Consider the following 24,811-nt stretch of genomic DNA (forward strand, 5'->3'; position numbering starts at 1 on the left):
GATATATAGCTGAGTATCATCAGCATAACAGTGGAAACTAATCCCATATTTTCTAATAATATTACCAAAGGGCAACATGTATATTGAAAATAGAAGGGGACCTAGGACGGATCCTTGTGGCACTCCATATTTTACTGGTGATAAATGAGATGACACCTCATTTAAATAAACAAAATGGTAGCGATCGGACAGGTAGGATCTAAACCATCTTAGAGCCTGCCCCTTGAATACCTGTATAGGTTTGTAATCGATCTATGAGTATGTCATGATCTATGGGGATATATGATATATGTGGCCTGCCAGGTTGTTCACATGCTCAACACTATGTAGGAAGAACACTTATGTGAGAGTAGCGTATGTCCACTTTTTCTCTTCTACATGTTTTTTTTCCTGTCACTTCTCCACTTTCTTTTCAGTAAAAAAAGTAACAAAAGTAACAAAAGTAATTAGTGACACAAAAACATTTTATTTCATTGCTATTGTTTTACAAATACATTCATTGCATTTGCATTCGTTACTGAATTTGAAGTTTGCTTGTTTGTTAAAAAGGCTCACCAAATTTTATATTTTATAAAACATATAATGGCTAGTGTTTTAAAACATGTAAAGTTGTCTGAATGTTCATAACAGAATTATGCAACATTTTTGTTTAATCAGTAATTACGTTAAAATGAAAAGTTTTTGAAAGTATATACTGTAGCAGTTATTTGGCAATGTTTTTTTTACTTATTAGTTATCTACAGTTTTAATGTTTTAGTAGAATTGTATTTTTAAAAAGTTGTTTGAAATACTGTACATAAAGTAAATATCCAGCAATGTATGATTAATTCGTTATTAGTTGTTAAAACATGCATAGTTAATTACTGTAGTTATTAGTTATCTAAATTTTAAAGGTTTTTTTTGTAAAATGTATTTTTACGTAATGGTTAGTGTTTTAAAACACAAAGTTTGTAATTAACATAAGTATTCAAAAATTGTTTGTTTGATCAGTTATTACTTAAATCCCCTACATAGTGAAATTATTTGTGACAGTGTTTGTTTAGTTAAAGCTGTTTGAAAGCACATAATGCAATTGTTTAATTAGTTATTAGGAATCTAGAATTTTTAATTAGTAAATTTTGGCTAAAGTTTAAAAATATGTAAAATCATTTAAGTACATAATCATATTTGTTTAAGAAGACAATTAAGCTATTTCACTAAAGGTTTTAAATAAAACACATTTTATGAGTTGTGTTTCATATGCAATATTCAAACATGGAACATGACAACATTCGTATGTTAAAATTATTGAGTTTAATGTGTCTCTGTAAAATTTTTACATGCTTTTTACATGGATTTTTTTTAATACATAACATTATTTACATGTACAGAATTCAATGATATGTGTGACAGTTTTTAATTCTATTAAACAAGTTTTTATGTAAATGAATTAAATGTTTTACATAATTGGACACAATTTACATTCTAGCTGCAACATAAAAAACTCTTTATTCGAAAATTAAGTCTATAGTCGATTTCAAATTGGAGTAGGCTTTTACACAACTATTCAGGCCTTGCCTTTGAATTATTGTCAGACTATCAAATCTCACACAGTGAAGTTGTCTTATAGTAAAGTCACTGTAGTGATACTGTGGGCTTGTGTTCTGAATGTGCAGTTTGAAATTGCTTGGTTCATTCTAAATAAAGGCCACATCTGTGTACAAACCTCAAATGAACTCTGGCTCGTGGTTTCAGAGTTAACCGTTATATATGTTTGCACTAAAAACCTCTGTCTGGCCAAATGAGAGTACTCATTTGCACATGCTTTAGCACGCGTGTGTGTGTTCATTCTGAAAATCCCCATCTCGGCAACCACAATGGCTTTAGCCTGGACAAAAGTGCTGGAAATACCAGGCCTGGTCGCAGCGCCGCTGGAAAACATACAAGTGGCCAGTGCACCGCAAGCCATTCCATTGTGCCCCACACTGGTTAACATGGCTTTCCAATTTATAACACACACACAATTATAGCTCTCTGACTAAGTAATTCAGGAGTGAAGCTGATGTGATATGCTAAATATCTGCTTGTTCAAGCTGAACTGAGGTTGGGCTCATCCAAAAAAAAAAATATACCCTTCTTAATGATTTGATTGCTCTATTTCATGCATTTTTAAGACCTCAGTATTTGTCTTTCTGTCACCCATTCAAGACCAACTTCCTTTGCCAAAATCCTTGGAGAAAAAGACCATGGAGGTCTATAATACCTGTAGAAATTCCCATTCATCTCAATGATAGTTGCTTGGTTGGTGCATCCATCTTTGCCCATGGACACATTAAATTGTTGTACTTTTAGCCAGTCAGGCAGGGAAATGACATCATGACAACACTGATTGGCTGATGCCACCAAAGAATGTGCACTGCCCCACTATGAGTAACTCTAAAATTCCATCTACAAGTAATATACAGAAATTTTGTGTCCCTCAGTCTGCTAATTGCCACAATTAAAAAAAAATAGCCAGGTAGACCATTAATTTCTTCTTTAAGGCAGTATACTAGCAACAGAAAAGTAACCACAATACATTTTTAATCTTTCAGGTGCTACTTCAGGAACAAAACGTTGGCATCCACTACAAGTTCAATGTGCCGATCCAGCGTACAGGAAGTGGGGACAATGAAGTGGGCTTCTCCTGGCACCATCTGCCCTGGTCTGAGTGCTCAGCAACATGCGCGGGAGGTAAGAAAATCAATTATTCACATCCTTATTAAGAAAATTTGTTAGACCTATTGATCATTAGCCATGTTTCCATCCAAAGTTGCGAAATTAACTTATGTGCAAAGTTTCCATTCCATGTGTTCAAGAGAACAATATTGTCACTTCCTTGGAAACAGGTGCAAAGTATTGATAACACTGAAAGTTGCCGCATCCTGTGGCTCTTTTTCATTAGGTCTGCATAATAAATCAGGATTTCTGATGTTTGGGAATGCAGTCGTGTGTCAGTTGAGACAGTTAAAGGAGGTGATTATACTAAATAATTTTGATGACGTTTTTTGGCTCAGGCATTTAAAAATAATTAATGATGGTCATTTGAGATGGTGTTTGATTAGTTATTTAGTTAAAAAAATCACATCATTTGTTGTGGCAAAGTCACATGTATTCCCATTGTAGTTTAGTCACATGGTAAACAATGATCAGACTCAACTGAGTGCAAGTTTTTTTATGCACAATTTTTTAAAAGTATGTACATCCTGGGGTTCCATCAAGTGTTTTTATGTGAAATAACAACATTTACATAAAAATAGATGAAAATGTGATAAGTGGACAGACAAAAGTATGTTCTTGATAGTGTCCTTGCCAGGCTTCATACCTAGCTAAAAGGAATATTTCACCAAAAATAACAATTCTGTCAACAGTGAGTCCAACACAAATGTTTACATTTCGAATAATTTACTGGTCGTTTTTTTCTTTTCAGTTACACTGAAACAAGAACTGAGCTTTTGAGTTTGAAAAAGGAGAGTTCATGAGAGAAGCAGCAAAGTCTTGAATAATTGATCTTTTAAATTAATCAGTTCATCCAGTTGATTATAATTGATTATTCATAATGAACTGAACTGATCTGCTTCATAGTTATCAGCGAATACCAACTGAAATTTTGGTTTGGGCTACTTTAATACTTTCATGGTGCTGTGCTTTTATGTTCTTTTTGAATCAAGAAAGCTCCATTTTGCTTTGCTATATCTTTTTTGTGAACTGTATTGGACTCGAAATTCATTCTGGTGTTTTCAGCTGAGTCATCTTTTTTTTTATTAGTTATAAAATCCAACAGAATGATAAAATGTGTATTTTATCTGACATATGACTATATGGTCCATCAATTTGTACTGCTAATGTACAAGTTATGCAGTGAACAGAAAGGCTGCCTCCTATTTCAACATCTGAATGTCATAACCACATGTAAATGTGAGCCCACACCTCAAATATGACCAGACTGTTCAGGCTGCCCTGAAATAAATGGCTTTCTTACAACAATAAATAGTTTTCCTCTCTGCTTTTTTTAAAGTGTGGCCATTGAAAACATTCAAAATACTTGTTATATTTCACCAAAATATGCAAACATTGCAGGCTAGTCCATGGAGGGTTTTCTCCGGGCTCAGTGAACTCGACCTCATTTGTTGCTCAATTCATTTGAACACATTGTAGTTTATATGGAAATACCCCAGAGCAACACTTATGTCATTTGTGAAATTTTGTGTTATTAATACAACTCACGGCTGTTCTGTTGGCAAGCCACACAGGGAGCATTTAAACACAGAGTGAACTGCCATAAAAATTCTGCAATATTCTTTTAAATATGATTCTTTATTCACGCCGCTACAGATGCTTGGACTTGATTCCTGCTTTTCTACAAACTCCCATTAAATTTCAATGTTGCCGTCTTATTATTTTGAACATTATGTGCAACAGCACTGATAATGGTCTTACATCATGAACTGATGTCATGAGATTTTACATTTACCCCCTAGTGTGGTTTCAGCGAATCAAATCTCTTTTCTCGAAAGGGGTCATCGGGCTCCCACCTGAGTATTTCATTATTTCGGTTTCCCAGTCAAGAATGTCATATTGGCAGCTATTAGATCCACCTCACAAGGTGGCCTTGCGCATAAGCCAAGCTTGGCATAAACCGTCTTAACTGGAGGCTAATGTCTTTCCTTATGGGCCCCAAAGAGCCCCTGCACCAATGGATCCTAGCACTGAGTGTATAGCGTAGCACACTATTCTGCCATTACTGTGGTAAGGCTCACTTTTCACAACCAAGAGCCAAAGAAAAGATTGGCTTCTCTGTAAAAGTCATTCACTAAGACCCTCACTTCAACCGAGGCATTTACACACCTAGATATAATACTGAGGGAAAGACAATATCGCCTCCATGCCTCCATCCACACATAGTGCTCTGTCAGCAAGTGGACCCCTAGAGAAGAGACAGAGAAGTAGTTTTACCTCAGGGATCGACGCCGACCACACGCGCGAGCTGCTGAAGTGTCAAGAGCGATCTCCCAGCCGAGAGCGCCAGGCAGATGAATGAAATTATGCGTTATTGTCTTTTTGTAGGCTCGCAGAAGCAGGAGGTGGTGTGTAAAAGACTGGACGACGGTTCTGTGGTCCAAAACAGCTACTGTGACCCAGACGGCAAACCACCAGGGAACCAGCGACCCTGCAACACCGAGCCGTGTCCTCCGGAGTGAGTATGGCAAATTTGAGGTGTAATTTGAATCTTAATCTGAACATTTGTGATTTACAGTACAGACCAAAAGTTTGGACACACCTTCTCGTTTCAAAGTTTTCTTTATTTTCATGACTATGAAAATTGTAGAGTCACACTGAAGGCATCAAAACTATGAATTTACACATGTGGAATTATATACATAACAAAAAAGAAAATATGTCATATTGTAGGTTCTTCAAAGTAGCCACCTTTTGCTTTGATTACTGCTTTGCACACTCTTGGCATTCTCTTTATGAGCTTCAAGAGGTAGTCACCTGAAATGGTCTTCCAACAGTCTTGAAGGAGTTCCCCGAGAGATGCTTAGCACTTGTTGGCCCTTTTGCCTTCTGTCTGCGGTCCAGCTCACCCCTAAACCATCTGGATTGGGTTCAGGTCCGGTGACTGTGGAGGCCAGGTCATCTGGCGCAGCACCCCATCACTCTCCTTCTTGGTCAAATAGCCCTTGATGCCTTCAGTGTGACTCTACAATTTTCATAGTCATGAAAATAAAGAAAACTCTTTGAACGAGAAGGTGTGTCCAAACTTTTGGTCTATACTGTATATCAGCAAAAAATTATTAGGGGTGCACTAAATTTTCACATTTTTTTTATTAAAATTTTCTTCTAAATTACTGTAATAAAAATTTTTTTTAAAAAAATCTTAATTATCATTCAGTCATTCTCATTTCGGTAATGACGTATGAAAAATAATCTGGACGATTTATCAATTAAATTCAGTATAATGAAAACTATCATCATACTTTCTTAAAATTAGGATATTTCACCCAAAAATGAAAATTCTGTCATTAATTAATTAATTACTCACCCTCATGTCGTTCCAAATGTGTATGACCTTTGTTTATCTTTTGAACACAAATGAAGATATTTTTGATGAAATCTGAGAGCTTTCTGACCCTTCATAAACTGCAATGCAACAGAAATATTCCCAGAACCAGAAACATCGTTCTTACTAAGTTAATGTTGTCCAAGTGACATCAATGGTTCAAATGCACATTTTCTCTGTGAGAAGAAAACACAAATAATGACTTTATTCAACAGTTCTCCACAATGTACCACACAGTACCACAATGCATGATTGTGCTGTTACTGATGTAGAGCACGCATTCATTGCTCCTTGCAGTTTTGTCCACATTGAAAGTGAAAATCCTGAACAACATGACAAAATTTCAACCAAGCAGAAGATATTTGATGTACAGTTATGAGTAGTGTAATTACGAACAAATTATATTTCACAAGAAGCAGGGCCACCCAGCGTGATGCCGAAGTAAAAGAAATCAAATATCTATCAAAATTTCCTGTCACGTGTCACTTGTAATGGTCACAACTGGTTACAAGACTTAGATTTTAATCAAAAAGCTGTATTGCATCACATCACGAGACTCTGTTGAAGTATGCTACTGAGAAATAGGGTTTAACTCTCAAGAAATTAATGTCACAGTGTAAAAATGTTTATAAAAACATTAAGCCTATTTTTATTTATTTCATACAAAATCAACTTTTATATATATATATATATATATATATATATATATATATATATATATATATATATATATATTAGTGCTGTCAATCGATTAAAAACTTTAACTAGATTAATCACACATTTTTTCTGTGATTAATCGCAATTAATCGCAATAAAAAAAGAAATGTTTTTGTACGTTTTTAATATTTTTTTTAATGTAATAATTTCACAGTTAAATTTAAATACTTGTTTAAATGACATCTTTTTATGAATGAAGGCCAGTATTACTGATATTAATACAGCTACTGATTTTTTTTATTTTTTTTTTTACATTTATTATTAGGCTTTCAAAAAGTTTTTAATTTAAGTAAACTTAAAACAATGCTAACATAAACCCATAATACATGTCATGTTTACTCCTGCCCTTCCTGTCTTAACAGTTAGGAAATATACAGAAATTTAATAAAGTTATCAAAGTTATATGCAGTCTGCACTGCATAAACTATAAATTAAATAGTTAATCCTTATTAAAGCTACAAAAGTTATTTAGTCAAGAGCAGCGAGTCATTTTCTCTGTTCCCTTTGTTCTTTAACTTTACTGACAGGAAGCTTTATTGGCTGCTGTCCCTTTAAGAGCAGACAGACACGCGGATCTCACCGTTTATATACTGTCTATGGATCTCGCCTCATTCTCTCACAGCTCTTTTTGTTCATTTTAGACTTTATATAAATCATTTAAGATTGCTCTTATGACAGGGTCTCCGCGGATCCTTAAAAAGTATTAAAATGTCTTAAATAAAATATACGTTTTTTAAGGTCTTAAAATGTATTAAATTGCGCTAATTTTTGAAGAGTGGCATTAAATTTCATCTGGGCGGTATTAAATTTCATGCGGGCGGAATGAAAGAAAGATATCGGAAAAATTATTTTCCATGCTAACGTAATTTCACCAGCGCACGTCCCTGTCTGAAGACAGTAAAAAGTAGCGTGTGCCTATAGCACAGGCATCATACACCATTTACGGGGCAGTGTTTTCCCAGTAGGCCTGTCATAGAAACAGACGAAGATGTGTTTCATAGTGATGGGAAGTTCGACTCTTTTCCGCGAACCGGTTCTTTCGGACGGTTCGATTCAATAAACCGGTTGAAAAAACCGGTTCACCGGTTCTTTTACGCTCGACGTAATGACGTCATTGGCGAGGACGTAATGGCGTCACGTCTATCAAACATTCAAATATATAAAGTCAGTAATCATAACTTTAGTCAGTTAAAAACCTCATAATCATGAAAAGTTTACAATTAAGTTTTGCAACAACGCACCCAAATACAGTAACAGCAATAATGTGCATATGAGGATTTAAGTCTTGAAGATATAAAGTAAATAAATTAGGTGTCATCAGCGCAGAAACCACTATACATAAACCATTGCGATGTATTTGTTATTAAATGAACTTACGTTTCGCCAGATTGCCCCTTCATTCAAGCCCTCGGTTTACCCGCGCACATAACATCAGCAATAACAGCGGCTTCACGCTGAATCACGCATGCGCAGTATCATCAGCTCCTCTGTTCTCAAAACAGACACGTCCGAAAGAAACGGTTTTGGTTCAGTGTACTGATGATCCGAAAACCGATGCAACCGGTTCTTGACTCGAGAACGAGAATCACTCTAACCGGCACGTGCTGCAGCTCAGTATCATCAGCTGCTCTACTCGTGTTCATGTTCTGTTTACTACAAACTCAATTTGTGAATGTGTCATCATTAACTATAAATACAGTACACATATTTCATAAATCATCCCTTATTCCTATTAAACATAGAGTCTTTAGAGTTCTTAATTATTGTCCAACTTCCCTGAAACCCCCTCTGGCCTATTCATAATCTACAATATACAGATTAGAAACATTCATCTTAAAAAAATTATAATAATAATAAAAATGTATATAGATCTTTTATCACACTTTCCGAAATACTTTACACGCATGCGCAGTAGCATCAGTTCATCGGTTCTCAAATTGGACGCGTCCGAAAGAAACGGTTTTCGTTCAGTGTACTGGTGATCCGAAAACCGATGCAACCGGTTCTTGACTCGAGAACGAGAATCAGCAGTAAGCACATCGGTTCTCAAATCGGACGCGTCCGACAGAAACGATTCTCAGTTCAGTGTACTGGTGATCCGAAAACCGATGCAACTGGCTCTTGACTTGAGAACGAGAACTGCTCCAGCAGTGGGCGTGTTCGTTCGTTATCTAGCTCGGCTCGGTGTTCATCTTCAGTTCGGTCTACACAGCAGTTCAGTCAGTGTACTGTTTGAGTAAATGAATTACTCCGGGATATTGGTTTATTCTGACTCAGAGGGAGTGTCAGTCACGTTAAAAAAGTTAACATCTTAAGTAATTTGTGGATTAATGCTTATTGGAGACGTGAACCGTTTCAAACGATTCAGTTCGATTTGGTGAACTGGTTCAACCGGTTCACTAAGAAGAGCCGGTTAAATTGAACGATTCGTTCACGAATCGGACATCACTAGTGTTTCATTCAGAGTGGCAGACGCGAGCCAAGAGGGGAAAGTGCAGGTTTAATGATAACTGGCTCGACGATGAGAAATATAGCAGGTTACAAAAAACAACGGAATACGAAGTGCGGTGCAGACTTTGCAAAAAGACCATACAATTGGGAACCATGAGCTGCAAAGCCCTTGACGCACATATGAAAGGGGAGAAGCACAAGCGCTATGCCGACAGTCAGGCAACAACTGTCCCCATTCAGATGTTTGCAGCATCGGTATCTTCTTCAAAGGCTAACGTTACACCCGCGTTGGTGTCTTCGGGTCCCAGTACAAGTAATGCCTTCGGTACATTCTCCCCAACCACTACACTAAAAGCCGAAATGCTGTGGGCTTTGCACACGGTTAGCCGACATCACTCCAACGAAGACGTGAGCACCAGTGATGCGCGGGTCAATGTATTAATAACCCGCACGCGACCGACGTTTTCAACTGACCCGCCCGCAACTCGGACCGCAAAAAAAGAAAAAGAAAATATTGTACCCGACCCGCATTTTTTAAAAGCAGTAAAAAATGCTCATTGTAGCGTCATTGGGCCATAGACATAGGAACTAGGCAAAAAAAAAACAAAAAAACTATATTCTAATTTTGTTAAGAATTAGACAAAATCGTCAATAAGCTCATAATTTGTACTAAAGTAGTCTAGTCTGGCTATGTCTATTTTGATGTTTGAAGTTCAGCAGAGGTTCGGGTTTGTTCCGATCAGAGCTCGTGAGCGGAGAGCGCATTTCTGAATATTCCGCTCAGCTCACTCATTCCGTGGGGTCGCTCACTCAACCCAGAATGGCCTGCTGGTTCGAGAAATTTAATTGATTAGTAATAAACTAGTGTTTTCTGTGTCGCTGCAAAGATGATGCAAAGAAGTTGACGATGCTTACTCGCCATGAATGCCAGAGAGAAATACATATTTCATATGGATTACATAATCAGAGAGTAGCCTACTTATTTTGGTTTGAATATTTTATTTTAAAATAGACATTTCAAGCTTTCTGCAATATATAGCCTATATTTCTCAAATCTGTGAGGCACAAGCTGAGTTTCGGCACCCTCCAGTTAACATGCAATGCAAGTGATCGTGCCAGCGCCTCATTACATTGTCTGCTATATATTTCCTTCTTATTTATAAAATACGGGCAATTGATTGATAAAACATTGATCAAAATTAAGATTGTGTCTAGTACTATATAAATCACAAAGGTTTATTTGGCATCTTTATTTCAAACGACCCGACTGACCCGAATATCATAAAAAATATTTTTGGATGACCGCACCCGCTCATTTTGGATCAACCCGCGCATCACTGGTGAGCACCATCTTCAGGGCAATGTTCCCTGACTCGGAATGTGCAAAAACATTTAGTTGTGGCAAGGACAAAACCTCTTATCTTGCTCGATTTGGACTTTTTCCGTACATAAAAAGGCAACGTCTGTCAAGTGTGAATCAAGGCAGCTTCGTTCTCATGTTTGACGAAAGCATGAATAGGACCACCAAAAGCAAACAACTGTATTTGCATGTCAGGTAGGCTACTGAAGTGAGATGCTTAACGGATCAACAGTAAAAATTGTGCAAGAATATTGGGGTTCTTTGCTGTTGTTTGGACACTAATTCCCTTTTTTTTTACTCCGTATTTAACCTGTCATTTGCAATTTTGATTTGTTTACACCTAGAGTGTCGTGTGTATGTATATATATATATATATATATATATATATATATATATATATATATATATATAGTACAGACCAAAAGTTTGGAAATATTACTATTTTTAATGTTTTTGAAAGAAGTTCCTTCTGTTCATCAAGCCTGCATTTATTTGATCAAAAATACAGAAAAAACTGTAATATTGTGAAATATTATTACAACTTAAAATAATAGTTTTCTATTTGAATATACTTTAAAAAATAATTTATTCCTGTGTTGCAAAGCTGAATTTTCAGCATCATTACTCCAGCCTTCAGTGTCACATGTAACATCAGTCTATCACATGATCATTTAGAAATCAGTCTAATATTCTGATTTATTATGAGTGTTGGAAACAGTTCTGCTGTCTAATATATTTGATGAATAAAAGGTTAAAAAGAACTGCATTTATTCAAAATAAAAAAAATAATAATATATTTTCTTTACTATCACTTTTTATCAATTTAACACATCCTTGCTGAATAAAAGTATTTATTTTATTTAAAAAAAAGAAAGAAAAAAAATTACTGACCCCAAATTACTGACCAGTAGTGTATATTGTTATTACAAAATATTTATATTTTAAAAACATAGCTTCTCTTTTTTTACTTTTTATTCATCAAAGTATCTTAAAAAAGTATCACATGTTCTGAAAAAATATTAAGCAGCAGAACTGTTTCCAACTTTGATAATGAATCAACATATTAGAATGATTTCTAAATGATCATGTGATAATGATCCTAAAAATTCAGCTTTACATCACAGAAATAAATGATAATTTAAAGTATAATAAATTTAAAAACAATTATTTTAAATTGTAATAATATATCACAATATTACATTGTTTTTTGTAATTTTGATCAAATAAATCCAGGCTTGATGAGCAGAAGAAACTTCTTTCAAAAACATTAAAAATAGTAATGTTTCCAAACTTTTGGTCTGTACTGTATATATATAAATATAAATATTTTTATTTATTGATTTATTTTGCCGGGATAATGGTCTTAATTTTTATTCTTGAAGGTCTTAAAAAGACCTTAAAAGTCATTAAATTTGTTGATCAAAAAAGTGCAGATACCCTGTATGAGGATAATCGACAAAACTGGCACTTTGGGATGTTTATTGTTAGTTCAAGCGCTTAAGAGAACTGGATTCTGGCACCCTGTCTATGCATTGTGTGTGTGTGTCACATAAGGGCATTCACAGACAGCGCATTCTCATTTGTCTTGCCGCGCTTGAAATGTTTAAAAGCATTTAAATAAATAAGACCGTGATCATATAATGTAAAGCTAGCCAACGGATGGCAGAAAATACGGATGCTGCGTTAATTGCGTTAAATATTTTGACACGTTAAACCAGACAAAAATGAATCGCATGCGTTAACGCGTTAACGTTGACAGCACTAATATATATATAATTTTCCTTGAATCCTGAGGTGAAGTATATCTAATTTACTAAACATATGGCTCAACATGTACTCAAGGTTTTGCTCTCTTTGCCAGCCTAGGATGAAAAAATACAGAAATTTTATTCTGTTTTGATGAGCCTTATCAAAATAGCACATAGCTGCCCAGCAATAAAAAGCGCAAAAGGCCACAACCCGTAATGTTTAATTTGTCTTCATAGCACCCCGGCCATAAAGAGCCTCTTTGAAGACGACTTAAAAACTAAGCAACATGATTTATTTCTTCATATGTTGCCTATTTTCATTTGGACTTTGGTGCCAAAATCCTAAAGGCGTCCAAAAAAAGTATGAGTGATCACCTGTGTTTAATTGTATTGGCTAGCGCAGTTTATGAACCCTCAAGGGACAATATCCATAAACGTGTGGAGTATGCGTGTGTGCGGCGGCCAGACGCACTTAGCGCTCATTTTCAATGGGGCGAGCAGCTGAGCAAAGTTCACTTGTGTCTGCAAATCTTAAATTGGAAGGAGGAATTAAATGGTTTTGGCCTCTGCGCTCTTGCATCTTGCCAGAGGAGGGTTTAGTGAACCTGAACCCTAAGATGGGCATCGCTAATAACATCATCTACAATCTATTTCCATCTCCACCTGATGTCAGAGGAATGCAGTCTCTGGCCCAGAAAGGGTCATGATGGTCATTCGAGAACACCCTGTTGTTTTCGAGGAAGGGTAATTCTCTCTAATGATCTTGCAGATAATGACAGATTTTATTTCATTAATAATTGATTTCCAACTTTAATTTTATTTTACTTGTAGTGTTTCATAAGACACATCATCCGTTGCTTTATCAGAGCATCGCCAAGAGAATGCAAGCAAACCGCACGGAACTTAATTCAGCCGTAACAAATGATAAAAAGTCAGACATTTATATAAAAATGGCTGTATTCCACAGCCCAGCTAAAAGTGTAGAACTCATTTAGCCAAAAATGAAGACAAATTGAATGCAAATTTGGAATTGTTGTTGCCATTGTGTGGAGTTCACAACCCGTTGAACGTTAACAATGTGTATTTGCAGGGTCCAAAAACTAAATGAGAGTGCAAATATGGTTTTGGCGAGTAAATAAAATGGCGTTTCAGGCCATTTATGCCAGAAGTTTGTTTTCCCAGTAATTCCAGACTGCCATGTGGCAAGAGATTATTTGCATTAAGCCCCTGAAAATAATATCTAAAAATCAAAATCAAGATCTTGATGGTTTTATTCAAGGATGCTGGAAGTGTGGAACAGTCTCTGCTTAGGAGAATCTATTTATTTATTACTATTTGTAATAAGGGCAACAAAAATATATTTTGATGAAATAATGCACGTACTGTTCTGTGGTTGGTAATAAACTTTTGTGAATTTTTGTGAAAAAAGTCAGAAAGATTACCATTACTCCAGTCTTCAGTGTCACATGATTATTAAGAAATCACTGTAATATGCTAATTTATTGTATTAATTAATAATTTTTTTGTGGAAACAATTACTTTTTTAGGATTCTCTGATGAAAAGAAATATGAAAAGAACAATTTACTTGAAATAAAAAAATTTTATGCTGTGCATAGAAATATTTTATAATGCAGAATACAGTTCTGTGGTTGTTAGGGATCAATTTTTTGCATCAAAAAGCACATTTTGGACTCCATTTATTTGTGTTTCAGGTGGTTTATCGGTGACTGGTCAGATTGTGGGAAGACCTGTGATGGAGGCGTCCGAACACGCACTGTTTTGTGTATCCGTAAAATCGGACCCGCCGAGGAAGAAACCCTGGAGGACAGCCACTGTCTGACCCATCGGCCAATAGAACAAGAGTCCTGCAACAATCAGTCCTGTCCGCCCCAGTGGGTGACGCTGGACTGGTCTGAGGTGACTTGATGTGTTTTTATGTATTTGGATTTCCTCTAGAATGCCTGGTAATCTTCTTGTTTTAATATTGTTGTGTTTTTGTTCATAGTGTACCCCAAAGTGTGGCCCTGGCTTCAAGCACCGCATAGTTCTATGTAAAAGTAGCGACCTGACCAAAACCTTCCCACCAGCGCTCTGTTCTGACCACAACAAACCTCCAGTCCGTATTCGCTGCAGCCTTGTACGCTGTCCACCGCCACGCTGGATCCCTGGAGAATGGGGACAGGTAATACAAGTTTACTCATCCACAGTTTTATTCATCCTGATGAGGACAGTTTAATAGAACCAGAACTTGCAGACAGGTTAAAAGTTTCCAGGTTGCTTTTGGTTTGTTTCTGTTCATCTGTATGCTAGGAGTCTTATCTATATACAGTCTTGCTTTTCTGGGAAACTCTGGACCCAAAACACTGAGTCATTCATTTACTCATGGACATACAAAATCTCCCTCAGGTGAAATCGTGTTCTAGGGACACTGAGATCGGACTGAATTTGCACTTTAGCATCAGCAATTAAAGGGCCAGAGGGGGTTCGAGCCTTCAGAACCCGACTGTTGTGCTCTTTAGATTCAAGTACCATCCTACATTTTTCTCTGATTGAATATAGTTTCATTTAAAATTGGTTGTGAATACAGTTTAAAATTGACTGTAAAATACAATCAGATTCAGGCTTGAATATACATATTTCAGGTGTCATTATGGTTTAGAACAAATAAAGAAAACATTTTAATCTTTTTTTTCACACTATTCAAGTACTTGGATTTATGAGTATTTTGATGATACAAAATATTCCTGCATCCAAAGAACACTGATTTATGGATTTTTACACCCCAGCAGTAGTTTTGTGCATAATTCTGAAAGTAAAAAGTAAAGAAAACTGTACAGCAATTCCTGGTCTGAAAATGCAAAGGCTGAGCAAAGACTGTTTTAATACAGCGTGAAAAAGACCATGTGTTTAGTTGACGTCAACAGAATTTACACTCGCGTGATAAACTAGTGTCTCTGGAAAGCCAGTGACGTGTGTTTCCGTGAGTGACAGCGAGTATAATAGCCCAAGAGTGTGGAAGTGGTAGTAATATCATCCAGATTGTTTGAAGTTTATCTCTGGAGTAGACAAGGTTTTCTGTCAATGCCAAGAATATGTTTTAAGGAAGACAAAACACATCACTTTCAGACAGATCCTGTGGTTTCTCTTTTTAAAATAATGTTACGATCATAATAACTGTGGTGACTTATAGTAAATCTTTTTAAAAATACCAAAAACAAAAGATAGACAGGTAACATGGTATTCAATATAGAAAAAATTGTAGGGCAGAATAAGTTCTTATCTTTCAGGAATTGATTGAAATGAACGGAAAAAATTGTTTGTTGGCTTTTGAATGAATTGCAGAAAATAAAATCTGTGCCCAAACAAATGTTTATGACACATTTTAGTCATTGTGATGATCTTCAACAACTAAAGTTTAAAGTTTAAATACTATCAGCAAACATCGGTTGGAGTACTGTTATCACTTGAATATCACACTCCTCTCACCCAATCAGATTCACACTCCTCTCACCCAATCAGATTCACACTCCTCTCACCCAATCAGATTCACACTCCTCTCAGCCAATCAGTGGACTGGAAATTACTGTTGTATATAATATAATATAATATAATATAATATAATATAATATAATATAATATAATATAATATAATATAATATAAACCATCAATATTGACTTCATGTACAATTCTACACCACTTATAAGTGATAATGAAGGTTACAAAATCAACAATAATTTTATGATCTGAAAAATATATTAAACTTACAAAAGTATCATAACTTTTTCATATACAAATATATTAAACTTACAAAAGTTTCCTGAATCTACCTAAATGAAGCTACAACTGCTATTGTACAAGTTTCGCCATCCCATGATTCCCGCATTGAACTGGGAATCTCATAATGGAGAGGCTGTTGAAGGATGCTGTGGGCCAAAAGGTCACTGGTTCAAATCCCACTTAAGGCCCTCACTGACATATGCCATCTTTCAGGGCTCGCACTCTAATAAATTCTGTTTAATTTGAAGGGGATGAAATGGGGAGTCTGCTGGAAACTCATCTGAGATGTCTGCACTCCTTGTCCCATGAGGGGTCCTTCACTGTGGGTCTTACACGACTAAATCCACATCAGATCCTTGTCTTGGCATGCGACGTCAGCGTTTCTGTGGCTTTCACACTGGGCGCTACAACAGAGTGACTAATGAGTGAAATTTGTGTATTGTATTGGGTTTCTAGGCAACTCTTTGGTTTTCCATTGAATCACTGAGCTACATCATGGTAGGAGACTACTGGAATACATCTCAGTTTCACTTCAGACAGACGCAATTTACTCCCTCCAGCAACGTCGAGACCTCTAATGTAGAACAGCTGACAGTAGTCAGAGATTCAATTAAACTATTACAATGACATTCCACAAGTAGCTCTCGCTCCTTAGTTTTGGAGCATTGATTTTGGGCCAGAATTCACAAGCTTGCCACAAACCGCCTGATACACACTGCACACAAACATGCCAAGTGCAGACTAAAATCACTTATACCAGTCTGATTGGTTTGGTTTCTACACAATGGACTCTATGCACACTACAATCTCAGAGCCAAACGCGTTTCCGTTCTACCATAGAAAACTGGTAGTAGCAAACTCTTTCTGTCAAATTTCTAATAACTGTCGATCACAACTAATTATATCGTATTTATATATATATATATATATATATATATATATATATATACACACACACACACAGTATAAGCAACTGTAGTATAGGCAACATTTTAGTAATGAGTTTTAAAATTTTAAATACTTTTAAGTGTGATCGGTAGATCATATCAATATTGCTATGTCTTCTTCCTCAAGACTTAATTTTGCGCTTATTTTTTCTCTTATTTTCCATACACTGCACTCCACTGGAAGTTGCGGTGACCACTGAGTGCCACTAAACGCGGAAGCAATCATCTACAGAGTGCATTTATAGAAGGCAACATGTTTTTATGATTATAAGAAACAACCAGTTGCTAAATTTCCCTGTGGTTCTGGCATCGAAAGTTCAAGAGAGAGAGAGTTTTGTTTGAGATACTTGGTAGAAATTAAAAGATATCCTTGAGAACACCTTAATATTCAACTTTATTTCAGAATTGAATTTGATTTCAGGTTTGCTTGCCCCTTAATACTCTGTAAATCAAACTAAATGTTGTTGGTAACCATTGTTAAACCTTTTCCTGTTTGAGTCAATGGTTCTCGGCTAGAATAGGTTGCAAAGTGGACAAGATGTCCACTAGGTGAAGTCTAACTAAATTGGCTCATTATGGCAAAGTGGCTCAGAATATATTAACCTTGGTTTTGCTTATTCTTACATGTGGTCTCATATTTCATCTCAGACATGCTCTTCACTAATTGTTGTACCATTTCAAACAACTGATTTTATTATTGTATTCAATTTTTAATAGAAATAGGAAGAGATGAAGAATGTTAATATCAGTATCTGTTTTTAATATCTCTGCATCCCCAGTTATGACATATGTACTGTATTAGAGGCTGTACTAAAGGCTCGTGTGTGCTTTTGCAGTGCTCTGCTCAGTGCGGACTAGGGCAGCAGAAGCGGCTGGTCCAGTGTCTGTCATTTACGGGACAGCCCTCCACTGAATGTCCAGAGTCACTTCGGCCCAACATCATGCAGCAGTGTGAAAGCAAATGTGACGCTACACCCATCTCCGGTGGCGACGGTAAGTCAATCACCCTTCCGCTAATCCCGTAGCTTATGAGCGTTTTGTATGAGCTGCATCTGGCTTTGATCACAGTGTTGACATTTACAAAGTTTGTGGCCTCTGCGTTCAATTTTGAATTAACAAAGGATTATATTGTTCTGTTCTTGCCTGTTATTAACTACCTCAGTTTGGAATCGAGACACTATTTAGGCGATCCTGGATTCAATAAAACTTCCATGACCCTCACGAAATGGATCCCTATTCAGATTCCTTCACTGGGGAAGCAGCGTTAGATTATCTCTACTAATGGACCCTAATAGGATTAGTTGTATCCTAATCAACAGCAGTGACAGAATGTCTACTTCCATTGTCATCAGCCATGGCAGTTTAGAGAGTCTAATAAGGAAAACATATTAATTGAGGTAGGGCCAGTTAGCACCATCAGCACAGTCACGCTAATGAGATGGCCGTCTGCCCGTGCCGTGAATCAGGTCGCTCTGTTTTTACGCTTAGATGCTGTAATTACTATAAGAGGCTTGTGTCCAGGCCCCGAGTCATGGCCTCTTTTGAAGGAGAATTTAGAGTTTTGGCTTTGACACAAAGGAAGTCTATTAGCTTTTCAGTGCTGCAGGGTCAAGCAAGATTCTGTCCCTGTCCTACAGAATCCCTCTTGGACCCGAAAATAACTTTTAATTGGTACTCTATTCAGTGCCTGTTTAGAAATCCCACAGAATAACCTTTTCATGCAAATTTAAATACATTTAATATTAAATATTTTTGACTGTTTGACAGATACAGGCATGTATTTGTGATGATTTCCCCAACAGAACAGTGTCACATTTGCGATTTTAGAACAATTAGTGGAGTGGCTACCAAGCTGCTAGATTCAATGCAGATTTCACACCTAACCCCAGGAATACCTTGGCTAACCAGCTGACCATCATATTCACTCAAATGTAGGGTCCTATGATTATTGCGATACGGAAAACATGGACGGAATCCAGTCATAAAAATGGTCAAACATGGAATGCCATGGAATTACCTTTAAATTAACCAAAAGTAGGTCAGTACACTTCAATTAAAATGTGATATGGACTAGTGTCTGTAAATATTAAGCTGCAAAAATACAATTTAAATACGAATCCTGCATGTTCTGCATCTTTGTGTGAATGAATGGCGCTGACGCATGGTTTCATTTATTACACACATACTTAAGCGTGCCTGACCCTCTCATTGTTTTTAGTCTCTGCCACCTCAATATAAGAATACATGAACATGTGAAAATAATCTCTAAAACTGCTCTGAGAGTCACTTCACAAACATTTTACCATTTCTTTTGAGTAAACAGTTTACAAAGAGTAAGCAAACTTAAAGGGTTAGTTCAGCCAAAAATTTTAATTAATTAATTACCCTCATTTCATTCCAAACCCGTAAGACCTTCGTTCATCTTCGGAACACAAATTAAGAAATCTGAGAGCACTCTGACCCTCCATAGACAGCAAGGGTACTACCACGATCAACACACAGAAATGTAGCAAGTACATCCATAAAATAGTCCATGTGACATCAGGGGTTCAAATCATAATTTTACAAAGCTACGACAATACTTTTTGTGTGCAAAGAAAACAACTATAACATAATTTATTAAACAATTTTCCTTCCCAAGTAACCATCTTAACACAATTTTGGAGAGCCCCCAAGAACGTAATCAACGTAATTAGCATTGTTTACGTTCAGTAGACAGTTCATGGTGATTACGTTGATTACGTTCGGGGGTACTCTCCAAAAGTTCTCCATCTAGCCTGCTACCTTCCCTTACAAAATGTGATTATTTTACTACAAATATCATGGTTAAACTATTGTTAGTGTAGCAAAACCTTGGCTAATTTGTGGTTACCATGATCTACACTGTTGAAAAATCCAGCATATGCTGGTTACATTTTTTTTTTGAAGCATCCTGGTCATGAGCTGGTTTAAGCTGATCATGTGCTGGTCATAAACTGGTCCTGAGCAGGAGCTAGTTGCTTAGGACCAGCTTAAGACCAGATAAGAACCATCTTAAACCAGCTCATGACCAGGTTAAAACAGCTCATGACCAGCAGCCATGCTTCAAAACATACCTAACTAGCATATGCTGTTTTTTTAAAAACAGGATAACTATATTAACCATGTAAAAATGATTACTGGAAATGCTAATAACTGGATTAACAAGATGAAGGTACTATGATAGGCATAGAATCTTACGCAACAACAATTATTAGTGTAAATTTGTCATGTTGCATCTGATTAGGACAACATGTAACAAGGTTGGGACAGACAGAAAATAAACATTAGCACAGGCTGGGTTGTAAATCATCATTGTGTCATTACAAGCATTACAGGAGAGGACAGTGAGATTTATATGGGCCGCTAATTATGAAGTTGACATATTTTAATTCTTTCACTTGCCGCTCCCTTTCACTAGCATATGAAAACTTGAGCTGTTCACCCATGCACTGATTACCACCTAGATTCACACAGACATCTGAAATATGACTCGCATTCTAAGAACCCAAAAGATGGTCCTCCAAACATGCTTTTCATTAACAACGATGAGGGATATGAGTAAAAATTTCTTCAACGTAGTCAAAATAGTAACTCAAAAGACTAGATTAATTACTGGAAGCTTGTTCAGTTTCAAAGTAGCTGGTGTTTATTCCAATGAGGAGCTCATGAGAGATTTAAGAGAGAGAGCTGGGCCTAGTTGTAGATCCAGCAGTCCCTGGGTTCTGATCAAAGTCCTGAGTCACTTTTCCACACAGACTTGCCTATCATATAATTGGATAGTTCAACCAAAACTAAAAGTCTGTCATGATTTACTTGCCTTCATGTCATTCTAAACTCATCTGACTCATTTTTCTTAATGATACCTTTATTCTGATTTCGGAGCTTGACAGTCCCAACGAAAATTAATCTTTTGTTCCACTAGAGCAACAAAAAAGTCATATGAGGGTGAATAACTGATGGCAGACTTTTCATTTCAGGGTGAACTGTGTCTTTACAAACCTTTCAAGTTTCCCCTTTGTGGTTCCTCAGTATCATCCACTTACTCACTCCTTCACGTATCCTTTCTCATTCCACCTTTTTTCTCTTCCCCTAGAGTGCAAAGACGTAAATAAGGTGGCATATTGCCCGTTGGTACTGAAGTTCAAGTTCTGCAGCCGTGCGTACTTCAGACAGATGTGCTGCAAGACGTGCCAAGGACACTGACCCCGTGGAGAGAAGCAGAGACAGATGCTGCAATGAGGAAAGCGAGAGAAAACTGGCAGAGAGAAAAGTCAACGCTGGGCACAGAAGAAGGAAGGAAGGCTCTCTCTCGCTAATCAACACACACAACTGTTTTTAGCCCTGTGGAACCCAAACCACTGCTCAGCACTGCGCTGACACCTGTTTTATTTTCACTTCTGTGAAGTGGGAATGTATAAAATTATCATTATTGTTGTTATTTTTATAATAATAATAATAATAATTGCTATTGGTTATTATTATTATCAATGTCTTTCTGTTGTTATAATCCAAAGTGCTGGACACAACACTCACAGAAGTACCCCGGCAGAGGTTTACTTCAAGGCTCCCACATAAGGGAGCTCGGGACATTGGTATAACCCTGGGTCCTGCAAACACACTCCTAACATCGTTCTGTTGGCAACACTGCATTCAGGAGCATTCAAACTGACAATGATTGCTGGCAGCATCAGATCGACTGGAAATAATTTGTTTTGAGTAAGAGTTGGCGATTTGAGGCAACGTGAGTGTCAGAGACTGTTGATGGTGTGACAAAGTACTGTAACCAGCAACCGGAGTGCAGACACTGTCATTCATGTGATCCGGCATCTGATACAGCTGTCTAATAGGAACATTTCCAAACATGGATAGTACTAAAATTTGGTGACTGGAACATGCATTAGGTTTAAGGTAAAAATAACAATCCAAATGTTCCACCCAAATGATATTTTTCACTCCTAGAGTCAAAGAAGTATAGATCAAGGATAACCAGTCTTGTTCCTGGAGACTTCAGTTCCAACCTACTCCAACACATCTGCCTGTTGATTTAACTAAACTCTGCGGGATGGTAGCCCTCCATGAGCAGGGTCAGTATATATTTAACAGACCTGGTGTGTCCAATCCTACTCCTGTAAGGCATAGGCAGAGCGTGTGTAAGGCTGGGGAAGGCTCCTGTACTAACAAATTATATATATTGCGTTTGTTGCTAACAAAGTGAAAATTAATATAACGTGTTGATTGTGGCATTAGATTAAGATCTGCTCATGTTGCACCAGGGTTACCAGGTTTTCGCAACAAAACATGTCCAACTTCTACTCAAAACTAGCCCAATCGTGAAATTCAGGTAAAAATATGTTTTAAATACTAGGTAAAAATCAAATTCTGGGGGTAAAATACAAGTTTTTCAGCGGGGATGCTCCAGTAAAATTTGCATTCCAGGGTCTAAATATCACGTTATTGGGGTCGCTTCAACCTGCGGACATGAAAAACAACCCGCGGCAACAGAGTTAAAATAAACTAAGTGACTTGGCAACACTGTATTGAACTGTATTTTATTTTAGGCATTTTTACAGTTTTGCGCATTATAACCAATCCCACACGATTCTGTTGAGCTTAGGAATGCAATGCCTAATCAGAGGTTGTTCAGAGGAGTCATTGTTGAAACTCATCGGCTTTGCTGAGTTTCAACAATGAGTTTCAGCGAATTCAATTCGCTGACTTGAATTCCCGACTCTTACCAATTCTCTCATCATAAACAGCAAAATGCAGATGTACGTAAAATGCAAGTAAGAGATTTTTTCGCAGTGTAGACAGCTCCAGTGACTATAACGACAGAGGGGGGGGTGGTTTGAGAAAGAGTGCTTAAACTCGCGATAGTTCAAAGTTAGTGAAAATGTCACTTTCTGTAGGCTATGTAATTTATTTGCCGTTTGAATAACCGTGGAAAGGATGATGAAATGACAAGATGTTTGTATTTAATAGATTTGGCTGTTTTCAACCTTACCCTGGAGTTGGTTCACCCTCCGCTTATGCTTTAAGGGTCAATATCCTACAGAGTTTAGTGCCTACCTGCCTCAACTAATACGTCTGGAAGTTTCTAGTCATCCTGAAGATCCTAATTAGGTGTGTTTAATTTGCATAGGAGCTGAAATCTGGTTGCATTCCACTTCGCTTTTAGGCGAACACTTGCAAATTTCTCTATGCACTTCCCCTCAGGTGAATGCCCACTGCCATTTTAAAGTCCTTTCTATTTTGTTAAGTCAGCAAGGGAGGTTTGTAGAGAACCTCAAACCCTCCATTTTTACTAAGGGTGCTTAGTGTACACTTCAGGCAGCTCCATGTACCAGAATAGCTAATCAGAAATAATTATTTTTTAAATATTAAAAACAGTCCAAGCATACGTATACACATATGCTGCATGAAACTAATTTGTAAGGGGGGGGGGGGGGTTAAATAAATCAACTCCATAGCGAATTCCAATTGATCAAATGTTTAGAACGTTCCATTTTAGCCCATTACTATGATTCTGCCAGCAGTGGGCACTTGTGCAACATGATCAATGATGTATATCCAAATCAATGAGACTGATGAAGGTTAGCAAAGGAAAGGACATAAAAAACAAAGAGGAACACAGCCAGTGTAGGACTGTGGCCCTCCTGGAGCAGGATTGGACACCCCTAGATGGTTAGGCAATGTTGTTCAGCTTGTCCTGTTGCTTTTTGCGGTTAGATTGAGATCATACTAGATATGCATGTGGTTTAATTGAAATCCATAACTTGGAACTTCTATGTACATTTTTTTAGAGCAACTACCATTGCATTCATAGTTTACAACCCTTGACCTTGGCATGGCTTGAGCCAGGCTCTACCAGTTGAGGAACTTCTAAACTTCTAAAATAATGTTGTTTTGACAGTAACTTTCGAAAGTCAGATAGAGACCCAAGGGCAAAAGACAAAAAGGGTAGTGTGATTGGGTGCTTTGGTGCTGAATTTTTGCAGAAGAAATCTCAATTAGAGCTTCAGAGTCCAGATGTTCAGTTGAGTTAGCCACCTGTTTAACTGAGCTGAATCACATGACCACAGGCCAAAGAATTCCACCATTGTCTGACACTCGAACAAGGCCTGAAAATCAGATCAGTTCCAAAGGGACGTTTCTACTATTGTGTCTCTAGAATTATTGTGGACACCAGAGAGACATTAATTGCTATTCTGACGTGATTCTGCTTTATGGATCCATATTCTGCTTTAAATTCTAGGGTTCTGACATCTATGCGTCTGTTCCGGGGACCAGCATGTTCCAGACGCAATAATTTTCACATAAAATGCGTGCTGCAGCCACACTCCGCCACATTATCAGCAGAATACACAGACAATCCATCAGCACAGGGATGACTTGCTTGGAGATCTCCAGATCTGTGATGCATTAGTAAAGTTAAGTGAAGGGCCAGTGCCTGGGTAACCTGCCAGACCCCGCAGATCCGGTCTGCCATCGACTACCTCCAAAACACCCCCTCTTCCTCCTTCCCTGAGATCACAGTGCTTCCAGCCCACACTCTTAAACCCTCCACACTCGATGGTGCTTTTCTTTCCTCAGTGGAGGACTGTTTGTTCCACTGCCCTTCTTGCGCTCATCTTTTGAGTGGGCGGCTCTTCTGGCCCCATGGTGCTATAAGACCTTGATGCTTTCTGGGTATGCGGTCTGACAGAAAA

General features: G+C 37.3%; 1 protein-coding gene across 1 annotated transcript in view; it reads left to right on the forward strand.

Moving 5' to 3' along the window:
- The window catches only part of adamts6 (ADAM metallopeptidase with thrombospondin type 1 motif, 6), an 86,497-nt gene extending 63,904 nt beyond the window's left edge, over nucleotides 1-22,593 (forward strand). Inside the window, exons 20-25 of the mRNA XM_059538995.1 lie at nucleotides 2,574-2,712; nucleotides 5,086-5,215; nucleotides 14,072-14,276; nucleotides 14,365-14,541; nucleotides 17,921-18,077; nucleotides 21,199-22,593. Of these exons, the coding sequence (XP_059394978.1) occupies nucleotides 2,574-2,712; nucleotides 5,086-5,215; nucleotides 14,072-14,276; nucleotides 14,365-14,541; nucleotides 17,921-18,077; nucleotides 21,199-21,308 (918 nt within the window). The 3' untranslated portion in view covers nucleotides 21,309-22,593. The remainder of the gene's footprint in view (nucleotides 1-2,573; nucleotides 2,713-5,085; nucleotides 5,216-14,071; nucleotides 14,277-14,364; nucleotides 14,542-17,920; nucleotides 18,078-21,198) is intronic.
- The last annotated feature ends 2,218 nt before the right edge of the window (nucleotides 22,594-24,811 follow it).

Source organism: Carassius carassius, chromosome 45, assembly GCF_963082965.1.
Source record: "Carassius carassius chromosome 45, fCarCar2.1, whole genome shotgun sequence".
Lineage (NCBI taxonomy): Eukaryota > Metazoa > Chordata > Actinopteri > Cypriniformes > Cyprinidae > Carassius > Carassius carassius.